We start from the raw sequence: 15,408 nt of genomic DNA, 5'->3' as shown, positions 1-15,408 counted from the left end.
AAAAATTTTGCATTTTTGACGTCGGAATCTGGATCACCCAAAAAATGGTGTGCTATAGCAAACCATTTTTTAGGTGATCCAGATTCGGACATCAAAAATGCAAATAATTTTTGTGGACGTCCGTCTAGACCTTGGATATACAGTCGGTTGGCCATCACGGCCAGTCCGACCAATTTTCAAGGTCAAACGAGCCCCGAAGCATGCATACCCCCCATTTTGACGATTTTTGTGTGTTATAGCAAACCATTTTTTGGGTGATCCGGATTTTGATGTCAAAAATGCCAAAAAAATTTGTGGACGTCTGTCTAGACCTTGGATATGAAGCCGGTTCGCCATCACGGCCAGTCCGACCCTTTTTCAAGGTCAAACGAGCCCCGAAGCACGCATACCCCCCATTTAGACAATTTTCATGTGCTATAGCAAACCATTTTTTAGGTGATCCAGATTCGGACATCAAAAATGCAAATAATTTTTGTGGACGTCCGTCTAGACCTTAGCTATGCAGTCGGTTGGCCATCACGGCCAGTCCGACCCATTTTCAAGGTCAAACGAGCCCCGAAGCATGCATACCCCTAATTTGACGATTTTCGTGTGTTATAGCAAACCATTTTTTGGGTGATCCGGATTTTGATGTCAAAAATGCCAAAAAATTTTGTGGACGTCTGTCTAGACCTTTGATATGAAGTCGGTTGGCCCTATGTGCCAGTACGACCCATTTTAATGGTCAAATGAGCCTCGAAGCGCGAATACCCCCCATTTAGACGATTTTCGTGTGCTATAGCAAACCATTTTTTGGGTGATCCAGATTCGGACATTAAAAATGCCAAAAATTTTTGTGGAAGTCCGTCTAGACCTAGGTTATGCATCCGGTTGGCCATCATGGCCAGTCCGACCCATTTACAAGGTCAAACGAGCCCCGAAGCGCGCATACCCCCCATTTAGACGATTTTCGTGTGCTATAGCAAACCATTTATAGCAAACCAATTTTTGGGTGATCCCGATTTTGACATTAAAAATGCCTAAATTTTTTGTGGACATCCGTCTAGACCTTGGCTTTTCGGCTGGTTGGCCCTCACGGCAAGTCCAACCCATTTTCAAGGTCAAACAAGCCCCGAAGAAAGCATACCCCCCCCATTTAGACGATTTCTGTGTGCTATAGAAAACCATTTTTTGGGTGATCCAGATTCAGACATCAAAAATGCCAAAAAAATTTGTGGACGTTCGTTTAGACCTTGGATATGCAGCCGGTTGCCCTCACGTCTAGTCCGACCCATTTACAAGGTCAAACGAGCCCCGAAGCGCGCATACCCCCCATTTAGACGATTTTCGTGTGCTATAGCAAACCATTTTTTGGGTGATCCAGATTCGGACATCATAAATGCCAAATTTTTTTGTGGACGTCCGTCAAGACCTTGGCTATGAATCAAGTTGGTCATCACGGCCAGTCCGGCCCATTTACAAGGTCAAACGAGTCACAAAGCACGCATACCCCCATTTCGATGTTTTTTGTGTGCTATAGCAAACCATTTTTTGGGTGATTTAGATTCGGACATCAAAAATGCCAAAACATTTTGTGGATGCCGTCTAGACCTTGGCTACGCATCCGATTGGCCATCACGGCCCGTCTGACCCATTTTCAAGGTCAAACGAGCCTTGAAGCACGCATACCCCCCATTTAGACGATTTTCGTGTGCTATAGCAAACCATTTTTTGGGTGATCCCGATTTTGACATCAAAAATGCCAAAAATTTTTGTGGGCGTCCGTCTAGACCTTGGATATGCATACGGTAGGTCATCACGGCCATTCCGACCCATTTTAATTGTCAAACGAGCCTCTAAGCGCGCATACCCCCCATTTAGACGATTTTCGTGTGCTATAGCAAACCATTTTTTGGGTGATCTAGATTCGGACATCAAAAATGCCAAAACTTTTTGTGGACGTCCGTGAAGACCTTGGCTATTAACCAAGTTGGCCATCACGGCCAGTCCGGCCCATTTACAAGGTCAAACGAGTCACAAAGCACGCATACCCCCATTTCGATGTTTTTCGTGTGCTATAGCAAACCATTTTTTGGGTGATTTATATTCGGACATCAAAAATGCCAAAACTTTTTGTGGACGCCGTCTAGACCTTGGCTACGTATCCGATTGGCCATCACGGCCAGTCCGACCCATTTTCAAGGTCAAACGAGCCCTGAAGCACGTATACCCCCCATTTAGACGATTTTCGTGTGCTATAGCAAACCATTTTTTGGGTGATCCCAATTTTGACGTCAAAAATGCCAAAAATTTTTGTGAACGTCCGTCTAGACCTTGGCTATGCATCCGGTAGGTTATCACGGCCATTCCGACCCATTTTAATTGTCAAACAAGCCTCGAAGCGCGCATACCCCCCATTTAGACGATTTTCATGTGCTATAACAAACCATTTTTCAGGTGATCCAGATTCGGACATCAAAAATGCCAAAAAATTTTCTGGACGTCCGTCAAGACCTTGGCTATTAATCAAGTTGGCCATCACGGCCAGTCCGGCCAATTTACAAGGTCAAACGAGCCACAAAGCACGCATACCCCCATTTAGACGATCTTCGTGTGCTATTGCAAACCATTTTTTTGGGTGATCCGGATTCCGACATCAAAAATGCAAAAAAAATTGTGGACGACCGTTAGGACCTTGGCTATGCATCCGGTTGTCCCTCTCGGAAATTCCGTCCCATTTTCAAGGTCAAACGAGCCCCGAAGCGCTCATACCCCCATTTTGACAATTTTTGTGTGCTACTGCAAACCATTTTTTAAGTGATCCGGATTACGACGTCGAAAATGCCTAAATTTTTGTGGGCATCCTTCAAGAACTTGGCTATGCATGCGCTTGGCCCTCATGGTCAGTCCGACCCATTTTAAAGGTCAAATGAGTCCCCAAAGAGTGCATACCCCCATTTCAACGAATTTCGTGTGCTATAGCAAACCATTTTTTGGTTGATCCAGATTCCGACGTCAAAAACGCCTAAAATTTTTGTAGACGTCCATCTAGACCTTGGATATGCATCCGATTGGCCCTCACGTCCTGTCCGACCCATTTTCAAGGTCAAACGAGCCCCGAAGCACGAATACCCCCCATTTAGACAATTTTCGTGTGCTATAGCAAACCATTTTTTGGGTGATCCAGAGTCCGACGTCAAAAATGCCAAAAAATTTTGTGGACGTCCGTCAAGACCTTGGCTTTGCAGCCGGTTGGCCATCACAGCCAGTCCGACCCATTTTAAGGTCAAACGAGCCCTGAAGCACGCATACCCCCCCCCCCCATTTAGATGATTTTTGTGTGCTATAGCAAACCATTTTTTGGGTGATCCAAATTTTGACGTCAAAATGCCTAAAATTTTTGTGGACATCCGTCTAGACCTTGGCTATTCATCTGGTTGGCCCTCACGTCCAGTCCGACTCATTTTAAAGGTCAAACGAGCCTCGAAGCGTGCATACCCCCCATTTAGACGATTTTCGTGTGTTATAGCAAACCATTTTTTTGGGTGATCCAGATTCGAACATCAAAAATGCCAAAAGTTTTTGTGGACTCCGTCTAGTCCTTGGCTATGCAGCCGGTTGGCCATCACGGACAGTACGACCCACTTTAAAGGTCAAACGAGCCTCGAAGCGCGCATACCCCCATATTTAGATTATTTTCGTGTGCTATAACAAACCATTTTTTGGGTTATCCGGATTCCGACGTCAAAAATGCCAATAATTTTTGTGGACGTCCGTCTATACCTTGGCTATGCAGCGGGTTGGCCCTCAAAACCAGTCCGACCCACTTTCAAGGTCAAACTAGCCCCAAAGCACGCATACCCCCTATTTAAACGATTTTTGTGTGCTATAGCAAACCATTTTTTAGTGATCCGCATTCCAACGTCAAAAATGCAAAAAAGAAATTGTGGACGTCCATCTAGACCTTGGCTATGCATCCGGTTGGCCCTCACGTTCAGTACGGCCCATTTTTAAGGTCAAACAATCTCCGTAGCGCGAATACCCCCTATTTTGACGATTTTCGTGTGCTATTGCAAACCATTTTTTTGGGTGATCCGAATTCCGAAGTCAAAATTCCCAAAATTTTTGTGGAGGTCGTTCAAGACCTTGGCTATGAAGACGGTTGGCCATCACGACCAGTCCGGCCCATTTTCAAGGTCAAAAGAGCCCCAAAGAATGCATACCCCATTTAGACGGTTTTCGTGTTCTATAGCAAACCATTTTTTCGGTGATCCAGATTCGGACGTCAAAAATGCCAAAAAAATTTGTGGACGTCCGTCTAGACCTTGGCTATGCAGCCGCTTGACCCTCACGGCCAATCCGACCCATTTTCAAGGTCAAACGAGCCCCGAAGGGCATACCCCCCATTTAGACTATTTTCGTGTGCTATAGCAAACCATTTTTTTGGGTGATCCAAATTCCGAAGTCAAAAATGCCAAAAAATTTTGAGGAGCTCGTTCAAGACCTTGGCTATGAAGCCAGTTGGCTATCACGGCAAGTCCAGCCCATTTTCAAGGTCAAACGAGCCCCGAAGCACACATACCCCCCATTTAGACAATTTTCGTGTGCTATAGCAAACCATTTTTTTGGTGATCTGGATTCCGACGTCAAAAATGCCAAAAATATTTGTGGACATTCCGTCTAGACCTTGGCTATGCAGCCGGTTGGCTATAAATGCCAGTCCAGCCCGTTTTCAAGGTCAAACGAGCGCCGAAGCACGCATACCCCCCATTTAGACGATTTTCGTGTGCTATAGCAAACCAATTTTTTGAGTGATCCGGATTCCGAAGTCAAAAATGCCAAAAAAAATTTGTGGACGTCCGTCTAGACCTTGTCTATGCAGCCGGTTGGCCCTCAAGGCCAGTCCGACCCATTTTCAAGGTCAAACAGGCCCCGAAGCGCGCATACCCCCTATTTAGATGATTTTCGTGTGCGCAAACCATTTTTTGAGTGATCCGGATTCCGACATCAAAAATGCCAAAAAAAATGTATGGACGTCTGTCTAGATCTTGACTATGCAGCCGGTTGGCCCTCACGTTCGGTCTGGCCTATTTTCAAGGTCAAACAAGCCCCGAAGCATGCAAACCCCCCATTTAGACGATTTTTGTGTGCTATAGCAAACCATTTTTTGGGTGATCCGGCTTTCGACTTCAAAATTGCCAAAAAAATTTGTGGACGTCCGTCTAAACCTTATCTATGCAGCCGGTTGTCCCTCACGGCCAGTCCGACCCATTTTAAAGGTCAAACGAGCCCCGAAGCACGCATACCCCCCATTTAGATGATTTTCGTGTGCTATAGCGAACCATTTATTGGGTGATCCGGATTTCGACGTAAAAAATGCCAAAAAATTTTGTGGACGTCCGTCTAGACCTTGGCAATACAGTCGGTTGACCCTCACGGCCAGTCCGAACCATTTTAAAGGTGAAACGAGCCTCGAAGCGCGCATACCCCCCCATTTAGACGATTTTCGTGTGCTATAGCAAACCATTTTTTGGGTGATCTGGATTTCGACGTCAAAAATGCCAAAAAATTTTGTGGACGTCCGTCTAGACCTTGGCTATGCAGCCGGTTGGTCCTCACGGCCAGTCTGACCCATTTTCAAGGTCAAACAATCCCTAAAGCGCTCATACCCCTTATTTAGACAATTTTCGTGTGCCATAGCAAACCATTTTTTGGGTGATCCGGATTTCGACGTAAAAAAAGCAAAAAAAATTTGTGGACGTCCTTCAAGACCTTGGCTATGCAGCCGCTTGTCACTAACGGCCAGTCAGACCCATTTTCAAGGTCAAACAAGCCCTGAAGCGCTCATACCCCCAATTTAGACGATTTTCATGCGCTATAGTAAACTATTTTTTGGGTGATCCAGATTCCGATGTCAAAAATGCCAAAAATATTTGTGGACATTTCTTCTAGACCTTTGCTATGCAGCTGGTCTTCTATAACCGCCAGTCCGGCCCATTTTCAAGGTCAAACGAGCCCAGAAGCATGCATACCCCCCATTTAGACGATTTTTGTGTGCTATAGCAAACCATTTTTTTGGGTGATCCGTATTCCAAGTAAAAAATGCCAAAAAAAATTTTGGACGTCCGTCTAGATCTTTTCTATGCAGCCGGTTGTCCCTCACGGCCATTCCGACCCATTTTCAAGGTCAAACAAGCCCCGAAGCGCGCATACCCCCTATTTAGACGATTTTCGTGTGCTATACCACACCATTTTTTGGGTGATCCGGATTCCGATGTCAAAAAAAATTTGTGGACGTCCGTCTAGACCTTGGCTATGCAGCCGATTGGCCCTCAAGGCAAATCCGACCCATTTTCAAGGTCAAACAAGCCCCGCAGCGCGCATACCCCCTATTTAGACGATTTTCGTGTGCTATACCACACCATTTTTTGGGTGATCCGGATTCCGATGTCAAAAAAAATTTGTGGACGTCCGTCTAGACCTTGGCTATGCAGCCGATTGGCCCTCAAGGCAAATCCGACCCATTTTCAAGGTCAAACAAGCCCCGCAGCGCGCATACCCCCTATTTAGACGATTTTCGTGTGCTATACCACACCATTTTTTGGGTGATCCGGATTCCGATGTCAAAAAAAATTTGTGGACGTCCGTCTAGACCTTGGCTATGCAGCCGATTGGCCCTCAAGGCAAATCCGACCCATTTTCAAGGTCAAACAAGCCCCGCAGCGCGCATACCCCCTATTTAGACGATTTTCGTGTGCTATACCACACCATTTTTTGGGTGATCCGGATTCCGATGTCAAAAAAAATTTGTGGACGTCCGTCTAGACCTTGGCTATGCAGCCGATTGGCCCTCAAGGCAAATCCGACCCATTTTCAAGGTCAAACAAGCCCCGCAGCGCGCATACCCCCTATTTAGACGATTTTCGTGTGCTATACCACACCATTTTTTGGGTGATCCGGATTCCGATGTCAAAAAAAATTTGTGGACGTCCGTCTAGACCTTGGCTATGCAGCCGATTGGCCCTCAAGGCAAATCCGACCCATTTTCAAGGTCAAACAAGCCCCGCAGCGCGCATACCCCCTATTTAGACGATTTTCGTGTGCTATACCACACCATTTTTTGGGTGATCCGGATTCCGATGTCAAAAAAAATTTGTGGACGTCCGTCTAGACCTTGGCTATGCAGCCGATTGGCCCTCAAGGCAAATCCGACCCATTTTCAAGGTCAAACAAGCCCCGCAGCGCGCATACCCCCTATTTAGACGATTTTCGTGTGCTATACCACACCATTTTTTGGGTGATCCGGATTCCGATGTCAAAAAAAATTTGTGGACGTCCGTCTAGACCTTGGCTATGCAGCCGATTGGCCCTCAAGGCAAATCCGACCCATTTTCAAGGTCAAACAAGCCCCGCAGCGCGCATACCCCCTATTTAGACGATTTTCGTGTGCTATACCACACCATTTTTTGGGTGATCCGGATTCCGATGTCAAAAAAAATTTGTGGACGTCCGTCTAGACCTTGGCTATGCAGCCGATTGGCCCTCAAGGCAAATCCGACCCATTTTCAAGGTCAAACAAGCCCCGCAGCGCGCATACCCCCTATTTAGACGATTTTCGTGTGCTATACCACACCATTTTTTGGGTGATCCGGATTCCGATGTCAAAAAAAATTTGTGGACGTCCGTCTAGACCTTGGCTATGCAGCCGATTGGCCCTCAAGGCAAATCCGACCCATTTTCAAGGTCAAACAAGCCCCGCAGCGCGCATACCCCCTATTTAGACGATTTTCGTGTGCTATACCACACCATTTTTTGGGTGATCCGGATTCCGATGTCAAAAAAAATTTGTGGACGTCCGTCTAGACCTTGGCTATGCAGCCGATTGGCCCTCAAGGCAAATCCGACCCATTTTCAAGGTCAAACAAGCCCCGCAGCGCGCATACCCCCTATTTAGACGATTTTCGTGTGCTATACCACACCATTTTTTGGGTGATCCGGATTCCGATGTCAAAAAAAATTTGTGGACGTCCGTCTAGACCTTGGCTATGCAGCCGATTGGCCCTCAAGGCAAATCCGACCCATTTTCAAGGTCAAACAAGCCCCGAAGCGCGCATACCCCCTATTTAGACGATTTTCGTGTGCTATAGCAAACCATTTTTGAGTGATCCGGATTCCGATGTCAAAAAAAATTTGTGGACGTCCGTCTAGACCTTGGCTATGCAGCCGATTGGCCCTCAAGGCAAATCCGACCCATTTTCAAAGTAAAACAAGCCCCGAAGAGCGCATACCCCCTATTTAGACGATTTTCGTGTGCTATAGCAAACCATTTTTTGAGTGATCCGGATTCCGACATCAAAAATTCCAAAAAAAATTGTGGACGTCCGTCTAGACCTTAAATATGCAGCCGGTTGGCCCTCACGTTCAGTCCGGCCCATTTTCAAGGTCAAACAAGCTCCGAAGCGCAAATACTCCCTATTTCGACGATTTTTCGAGTGCTTTAGGAAACCATTTTTTTTTTGGTGATCCGGATTCCGAAGTCAAAAATCCCAATTTTTTTTGTGGAGGTCGTTCAAGACCTTGGCTATGAAGCCGGTTGGCCCTTAAGGACAGTCCGACCCATTTTCAAGGTCAAACGAGCCCTGAAGCACTCATACCCCCTCTTTAGACGATTTTCGTGTGCTATAGCAAACCATTTTTTGGTTGATCGAGATTCCAACGTCAAAAATGCCAAAAAATTTTGTGGATGTTCGTCTAGACCTTGGCTATGCAGCCGGTTGGCCATCACGGCCAGTCCGGCCAATTTTCAAGGTCAAACTAACCCCGAAGCACGCATACCCCCCATTTAGACGATTTTCGTGTGCTATAGCAAACCATTTTTTGGGGTTATCCGGATTCCAACGTCAAAAAAGCCAAAAAAATTTGTGGACATCCGTATAGACCTTGGCTATGCATCCGGTTGGCCATCACGGCCAGTCCGACACATTGTCAAGGTCAAACGAGCCCCGAAGCACGCATACCACCCATTTAGACGATTTTCGTTTGCTACAGCAAACCATTTTTTGGGTGATCCAGATTCCGACGTCAAAAATGCCAAAAAAATTTGTGGACGTCCATCTAGACCTTGGCTATGCAGCCGGTTGTCCCTCACGGCCAGTTCGACCCATTTTAAAGGTCAAACGAGCCTCGAAGCGTGCATACCCCCCATTTAGATGATTTTCGTGTGCTATAGCAAACCATTTTTTTTGGTGATCCGGATTCCGAAGTCAAAAATCCCAAATTTTTTTGTGGAGTTCGTTCAAGACCTTGGCTATGAAGTCGGTTGGCCCTTACGGACAGTCCGACCCATTTTCAACGTCAAACGAGCACTGAAGCGCTCATACCCCCTCTTTAGACGATTTTCGTGTGCTATAGCAAACCATTTTTTGGTTGATCCAGATTCCGACGTCAAAAATGCCAAAAAAATTTGTGGATGTTCGTCTAGACCTTGGCTATGCAGCCGGTTGGCCACCATGGCCAGTCCGGCCAATTTTCAAGGTCAAACGAACCCCGAAGCATGCATACCCCCCATTTAGATGATTTTCGTGTGCTATAGCAAACCATTTTTTGGGGTGATCCGGATTCCAACGTCAAAAAAGCCAAAAAATTTTGTGGACATCTGTCTAGACCTTGGCTATGCAGCTGGTTGGCCCTCACGGCCAGTCCGACCCATTGTCAAGGTCAAACGAGCACCGAAGCACGCATACCACCCATTTAGACGATTTTTGTGTGCTACAGCAAACCATTTTTTGGGTGATCCGGATTCCGACGTCAAAAATGCAAAAAAAATTTATGGACGTCCGTCTAGACCTTGGCTATGCAGCCGGTTGTCCCTCACGGCCAGTCCGACCCATTTTAAAGGTCAAACGAGCCTCGAAGCGTGCATACCCCCCATTTAGACGATTTTCGTGTGCTATAGCAAACCATTTTTTGGGTGATCCAGATTCGGACGTCTAAAATGCCAAAAAATTTTATGGACGGCCGTCTAGACGTTGGATATGCAGCCGGTTCACCTTCAAGGCCAGTCCGACCCATTTTCAAGGTCAAACGAGCTCTGAAGCGCTCATACCCCCTATTTAGACGATTTTCGTGTGCTATAGCAAACCATTTTTTGGGTGATCCAGATTCCGACGTCAAAAATGCCAAAAAAATTTGTGGACGTCCGTCTAGACCTTGGCTATGCAGCCGGTTGTCCATAACGGCCAGTCCGGCCCATTTTCAAGGTCAATAGGCCCCGAAGCACGCATACCCCCATTTAGATGATTTTCGTGTGCTATAGCAAACCATTTTTTTTGGTGATCCGGATTCCGACGTCAAAAATGCCAAATTTTTTTGTGAACGTCTGTCTAGACCTTGGCTATGCAGCCGGTCTGCCCTCACGGCCAGTCCGACCCATTTTCAAGGTCAAACAAGTCCCAAAACGCGCATACCTCCTATTTCAACGATTTTCGTGTGCTATAGCAAACCATCTTTTTGGGTGATCCAGATTCCGAAGTCAAAAATGCCAAAAAGATTTGTGTAGGTCGTTCAAGACCTTGGCTATGCAGCCGGTTGGCCATCACAGCCAGTCCGGACCATTTTCAAAATCAAACATACCCTGAAGCGTGTATACCCCCCATTTCGACGATTTTCGTGTGCTATAGCAAACCATTTTTTTGGTTGATCCAGATTCCAAAGACAAAAATGCCAAAAAAATTTGTGGAGATCGTTCAAGACCTTGAATATGCATCCGGTTGTCCATCACAGCCAGTCCGGACCATTTTCAAATCAAACGAGCCCCGAAGTGTGCATACCCCCCCCCCCATTTTGTCGATTTTCGTGTGTTATAGCAAACCATTTTTTGGGTGATCCGGATTACGACATCAAAAATGCCAAAAAATTTTGTGAACGTTTATAAAGACCTTGGTTATGCACCCGTTGGCCCTCACGTCCAGTACGGACCATTTTAAAGGTCAAACGAGTCCCAAAGCACGCATACCCCCATTTCGACGATTTTCATGTGCTATAGCACACCAATTTTTGGAAATCCAGATTCTAACGTCAAAAATGTCAAAAAAAAAATTTGAACGTCCGTCAAGACCTTGGATTTTCAGTAGGTTGGACCTCACGGCCAGTCCAACTCGTTTTCATGGTCGAACGAGCACCGAAGTGCGTATACCCCCATTTCAACAATTTTCATGTGCTATAGCACACCATTTTTTGGGTGATCCGGATTCCGATGTCACAGCCAAAAAAATTTGTGGACGTCCGTCAAGTGCTTTGCTATGCAACTGGTTGTCCCTCACGTCCAGTCCGACCCATTTTCAAGGTTAAGCTAGCCCCGAAGCGCGCATAACCCACATTCCGACGATTTTCGTGTGTTATAGCACACCATTGTTTGGGTGATCCATATTCACACGTTAAAAATGTCAAAAAAAATTTTGAACATCCGTGAAGACCTTGGCTATGCAGCTAGTTGGCCCTCATGGCCAGTTTGACCAATTCTCAAGGTCCAACGAGCCCCCGAAGAACGCATGACCTCACTTTCGATAATTTTTATGTGCTATAGCACACCATTTTATCTTGTGATCTTGATTTCGACGTTAAAAATGCCAAGAAATTTTGTGGACGTTCATCAAGACCTTGGTTATGCAGCCGGTTGGCCCTCACGGCCAGTTCGACCTATTTTTGAGGTCAAACGAGCCTCGAAGCGCTCATTCCCCCCATTTCATCGACTTTCGTGTGCTATAGCACACCATTCTTTTGGGGATCCGGATTTCGACGTTAAAAATGTCAAAAAAATTTGTGGACGTCCGTCAAGACCTTGGCTATGCAGTCAGTTGTCCCTCACATCTAGTCCGACCCATTTGCAAGGTCAAACTAGTCCCGAAGCGCGCATGCCCCTCATTTCGTCGATTTTCGTTTGTTATAGCACACCATTTTTTTAGAGATCCAGATTCCGACGTCAAAAATGCTAAAAAAATTTGTGGACGTCCATCAAGACCAGCCGGTTGGCCCTCACGGCCATCCAACCCATTTCCAAGGTCAAACGAGCCCCGAAGCGCGCATACCTCCCATTTCGACGATTTGCATGTGCTATAGCAAAACATTTTTTGGTGATCCGGATTCCGACGTCAAAAATGCCGAAATTTTTTGTGGACATCCATCAAGACCTTGACTATGCATCCGGTTGGCCCTCACGGACAGCCATACCCAATTTCAAGGTCAAACGAGCCCCGAAGCGCGGGTACCCCTATTTCAATGATTTTTGTGTGCTATAGCACACCATTTTTTGGGTGATCCGAATTCCGACGTCAAAAATGCCAAAAAATTTTGTGGACGTCCGTCAAAACCTTGGCTATGCAGTCGGTTTGCCCTCACGGCCATTCCGATCCATCTTCAAGGTCAAACGAACCCCGAAGCGCGTATACCCCCATTTCGTCGACTTTCGTGTGCTATAGAACACCATTTTTTTGGTGATCTGGATTCCAACGTCAAAAATACGGATTTTTGAAGTCGGAATTCTAACATCATTTTTGCCATAAATTTACATGCACCTCCGTTAACAACCTATTATATTGCAATCTTTAGTGACGGCTTCCACAACTCGAGCCCGTCAACTATAACTATCCTCTGTTATCTGAAATGTCTCTTTCTTTTCTTTTTTTCAAATTTCCCTCTCAGCTTTCTTAACAAGAAAATGAATCTCTAAATCTGTGCATCTACTACTACAATTTTCCTATAAAAAATAACTTAATTCCTCTTTCTGCTTGAAATATTATCAAAAAATCATGTATAAACCCAGAAATTTGATTGAAATAAGCTACTCTTTTACAGTTTGGGGTTCAAATTATTTGCTAAGTAATGATCATGGTCGCCTTCTGAACCGTCCATTCCTTTCAAGAACATATTTAAAACCCAAGAAACAGATTCCATTGCAAATGAAATCAGAACCCCACTTGGAAAAACAGTCCATTTTTAGCTGCAATAAAATGATTATGAATTTAGGACGTCAAGGCAAAGTTAAAGAAGCACGGCAGTTGTTCGATGAAATGCCTCAAAGGGATGTTGTTTCTCATGCTTCGATGATTACTGTTTATCTAAAACACAAGGATATTCCTAAAGCCGAGAGATTGTTTTATTCCATGCCTGAGAGGAGTGTAGTGTCTGATTCGGCTATGGTTCATGCTTACGCGAAAGCTGGGAGGATCGATGAGGGTCGGAGAATCTTTGATTTGATGCCGGATAGAAATGTTTACGCGTGGACCAGTTTGATTTCTGGATATTTTCAGAACCGTAGAGTGGACGAGGCTCGAAAGTTGCTTCAACAAATGCCTGAGAAAAATGTGGTTACGTGGACTACAGCGATGGTGGGGTATGCTCAAAATGGTTTGATTGCTGAGGCGCGAAGTATTTTTGATCAGGTTCCTGAGAAAAATGTCATTGTTTGGACGGCTATGATCAGGGCGTATGTTGAAAATCATCAAGTCGATCAAGCTCTTGAGCTATTCGATAAGATGCCAGAACGTAATTTGTATTCTTGGAATGTTATGATTCAAGGCTGTTTAAATGATAACAGGGTGGAGAAAGCTTTGGAACTGTTTAATGCAATGCCATGGAGAAATATGGTTTCTTGGACAACTGTCGTTACTGGTCTTGCACGAAATGAGATGATAGAAATGGCAAGAGAGTACTTTGATCAAATGCCAAACAGGGATCCTGCTGCATGGAATGCTATGATAACAGCTTATGTTGACGAAGGCCTAGTGGCTAAGGCCAACGAACTTTTCGATTCGATGTCTAATAAAGATCTTGTAAGTTGGAATGTAATGATTGATGGGTATGCTAAAAGTGGCCTTGAAGGTGAAGCCTTAAAGCGATTCATTCTTATGCTTCGATCGGGCTTAAGGCCGAATCCGACTACTCTTACCAGTGTAGTGACCTCATGTGGGGGCATCCTGGAATTAATGCAAGCTCATGTTCTTGTTTTGCTTCTAGGATTTGACCAAGACACTTCACTTGATAACGCTCTTGTCACTATGTACTCCAGATGTGGAGATATAAACTCATCATTGATCGCTTTTGAGAATCTCAAAGTAAAGGATGTTGTTTCGTGGACGGCAATAATACTGGCATATGCTAATCATGGTCTTGGTAAACAAGCATTGCAATCCTTCGCGCAGATGTTAAAGTCCGGTAACCAGCCAGACGAAATCACTTTTGTGGGACTCTTGTCAGCTTGTAGTCATGCTGGTCTTGTTAAGAAAGGTCAAAAGCTCTTCGAGTCAATGAGGCATGCCTATGGTTTAGAACCGAGAGCGGAACATTATTGTTGCCTTGTTGACATTTTAGGTCGCGGTAAGTTAGTTGATGAAGCTATAAGGGTGGTGCAACGGATGCCTCCTGAGGAACGTGATGCTGCTGTTTTAGGGGCTTTACTTGGCGCTTGTAAGTTGTATGGAGATGTTGGAGTAGCTAATCAGATCTGCAATGAAATAGTAGAGCTTGAACCGGGTAACTCAGGGGCTTATGTACTAATGGCAAACACTTATGCGGCTTCTGGGAGATGGGGTGATTTTGCGCAAGTAAGAAAGAAAATGAAGGAGAGGAAAGTGAAAAAGGTACCCGGTTTTAGTGAAATAGAAGTCAATGGGAAAAATCACATATTTTTTGTGGGAGACAAGTCTCACCCTGAGAAAGAGGAGATTTACACACTTATTAAAGAAAATCTATTGCCTCTAATGCAAGAGAAGATGATTTAGATGAATCAAAGGGATGCATTGATAACCAGGGATTGAAGAATTTAATTTGAACTATTCGCTAATGTAAGTTCTAAAGCTCAATGCAGAAAGGCGACCAGGTCAGGTGACTAGATTACACTCCTATTCAAATATTAGTTCACTCTGTCCACTCTCTAGCCCATTCAATTGCTCATGTGTGAGCTAGAAGCCCCTATACAGGTTCGGCACCAGCTGAGGGTAAACTTTGGGACTCATTATCCATCAAGTTTCAAACCATGCACCAGCTGACTCCTCGAGAAGGATTTTTTTTTTTTGGTTATACTAACAAAATTCACATGTAAACATTTCTTTGTTGATGCAATAGAAAATCACATATGTACATTTCTCTATCATAAATTCTTGTGTGTAAACGAGTTAATACTGTTTTGTTCTCTGTTGTGCATATAAAGTCGATCAAGCTCTTGAGCTATTTGATAAGATGCCAGAACGTAATTTGTATTCTTGGAATGTTATTATTCAAGGTTGTTTAAAGGATAACAGGGTGGATGAAGCTTTGGAACTGTTTAATGTGGTGCCATGGAGAAATGAGGTTTCTTGGACACTATCGTTACTGGTCTTGCATGAAATGGGCCTCTACTGCAAGATATGATTTTTTAAGGGGGGAGATCCATCA

The 15,408-nt window shown here is 44.9% G+C and overlaps 1 protein-coding gene across 1 annotated transcript; it reads left to right on the top strand.

The window, feature by feature from the left end:
* The first annotated feature begins 12,614 nt into the window (after positions 1-12,614).
* On the top strand, positions 12,615-15,183 carry LOC107024645 (pentatricopeptide repeat-containing protein At1g09410, mitochondrial-like). Its single transcript, XM_015225638.2, has one exon. It carries the CDS (start codon positions 12,786-12,788, stop codon positions 14,754-14,756), a length of 1,971 nt encoding a protein of 656 aa, XP_015081124.1. The 5' UTR covers positions 12,615-12,785; the 3' UTR covers positions 14,757-15,183.
* The last annotated feature ends 225 nt before the right edge of the window (positions 15,184-15,408 follow it).

The sequence above is a fragment of the Solanum pennellii genome, chromosome 7, assembly GCF_001406875.1.
Source record: "Solanum pennellii chromosome 7, SPENNV200".
NCBI classification, from domain to species: Eukaryota; Viridiplantae; Streptophyta; class Magnoliopsida; order Solanales; family Solanaceae; genus Solanum; species Solanum pennellii.
This window is presented reverse-complemented; position numbering and strand designations above follow the sequence as displayed.

What these genes read in the sequence shown, in the direction of transcription:
- LOC107024645 (XM_015225638.2), top strand. Translation starts at nt 12,786, where the DNA reads ATGTATAAACCCAGAAATTTGATTGAAATAAGCTACTCTTTTACAGTT.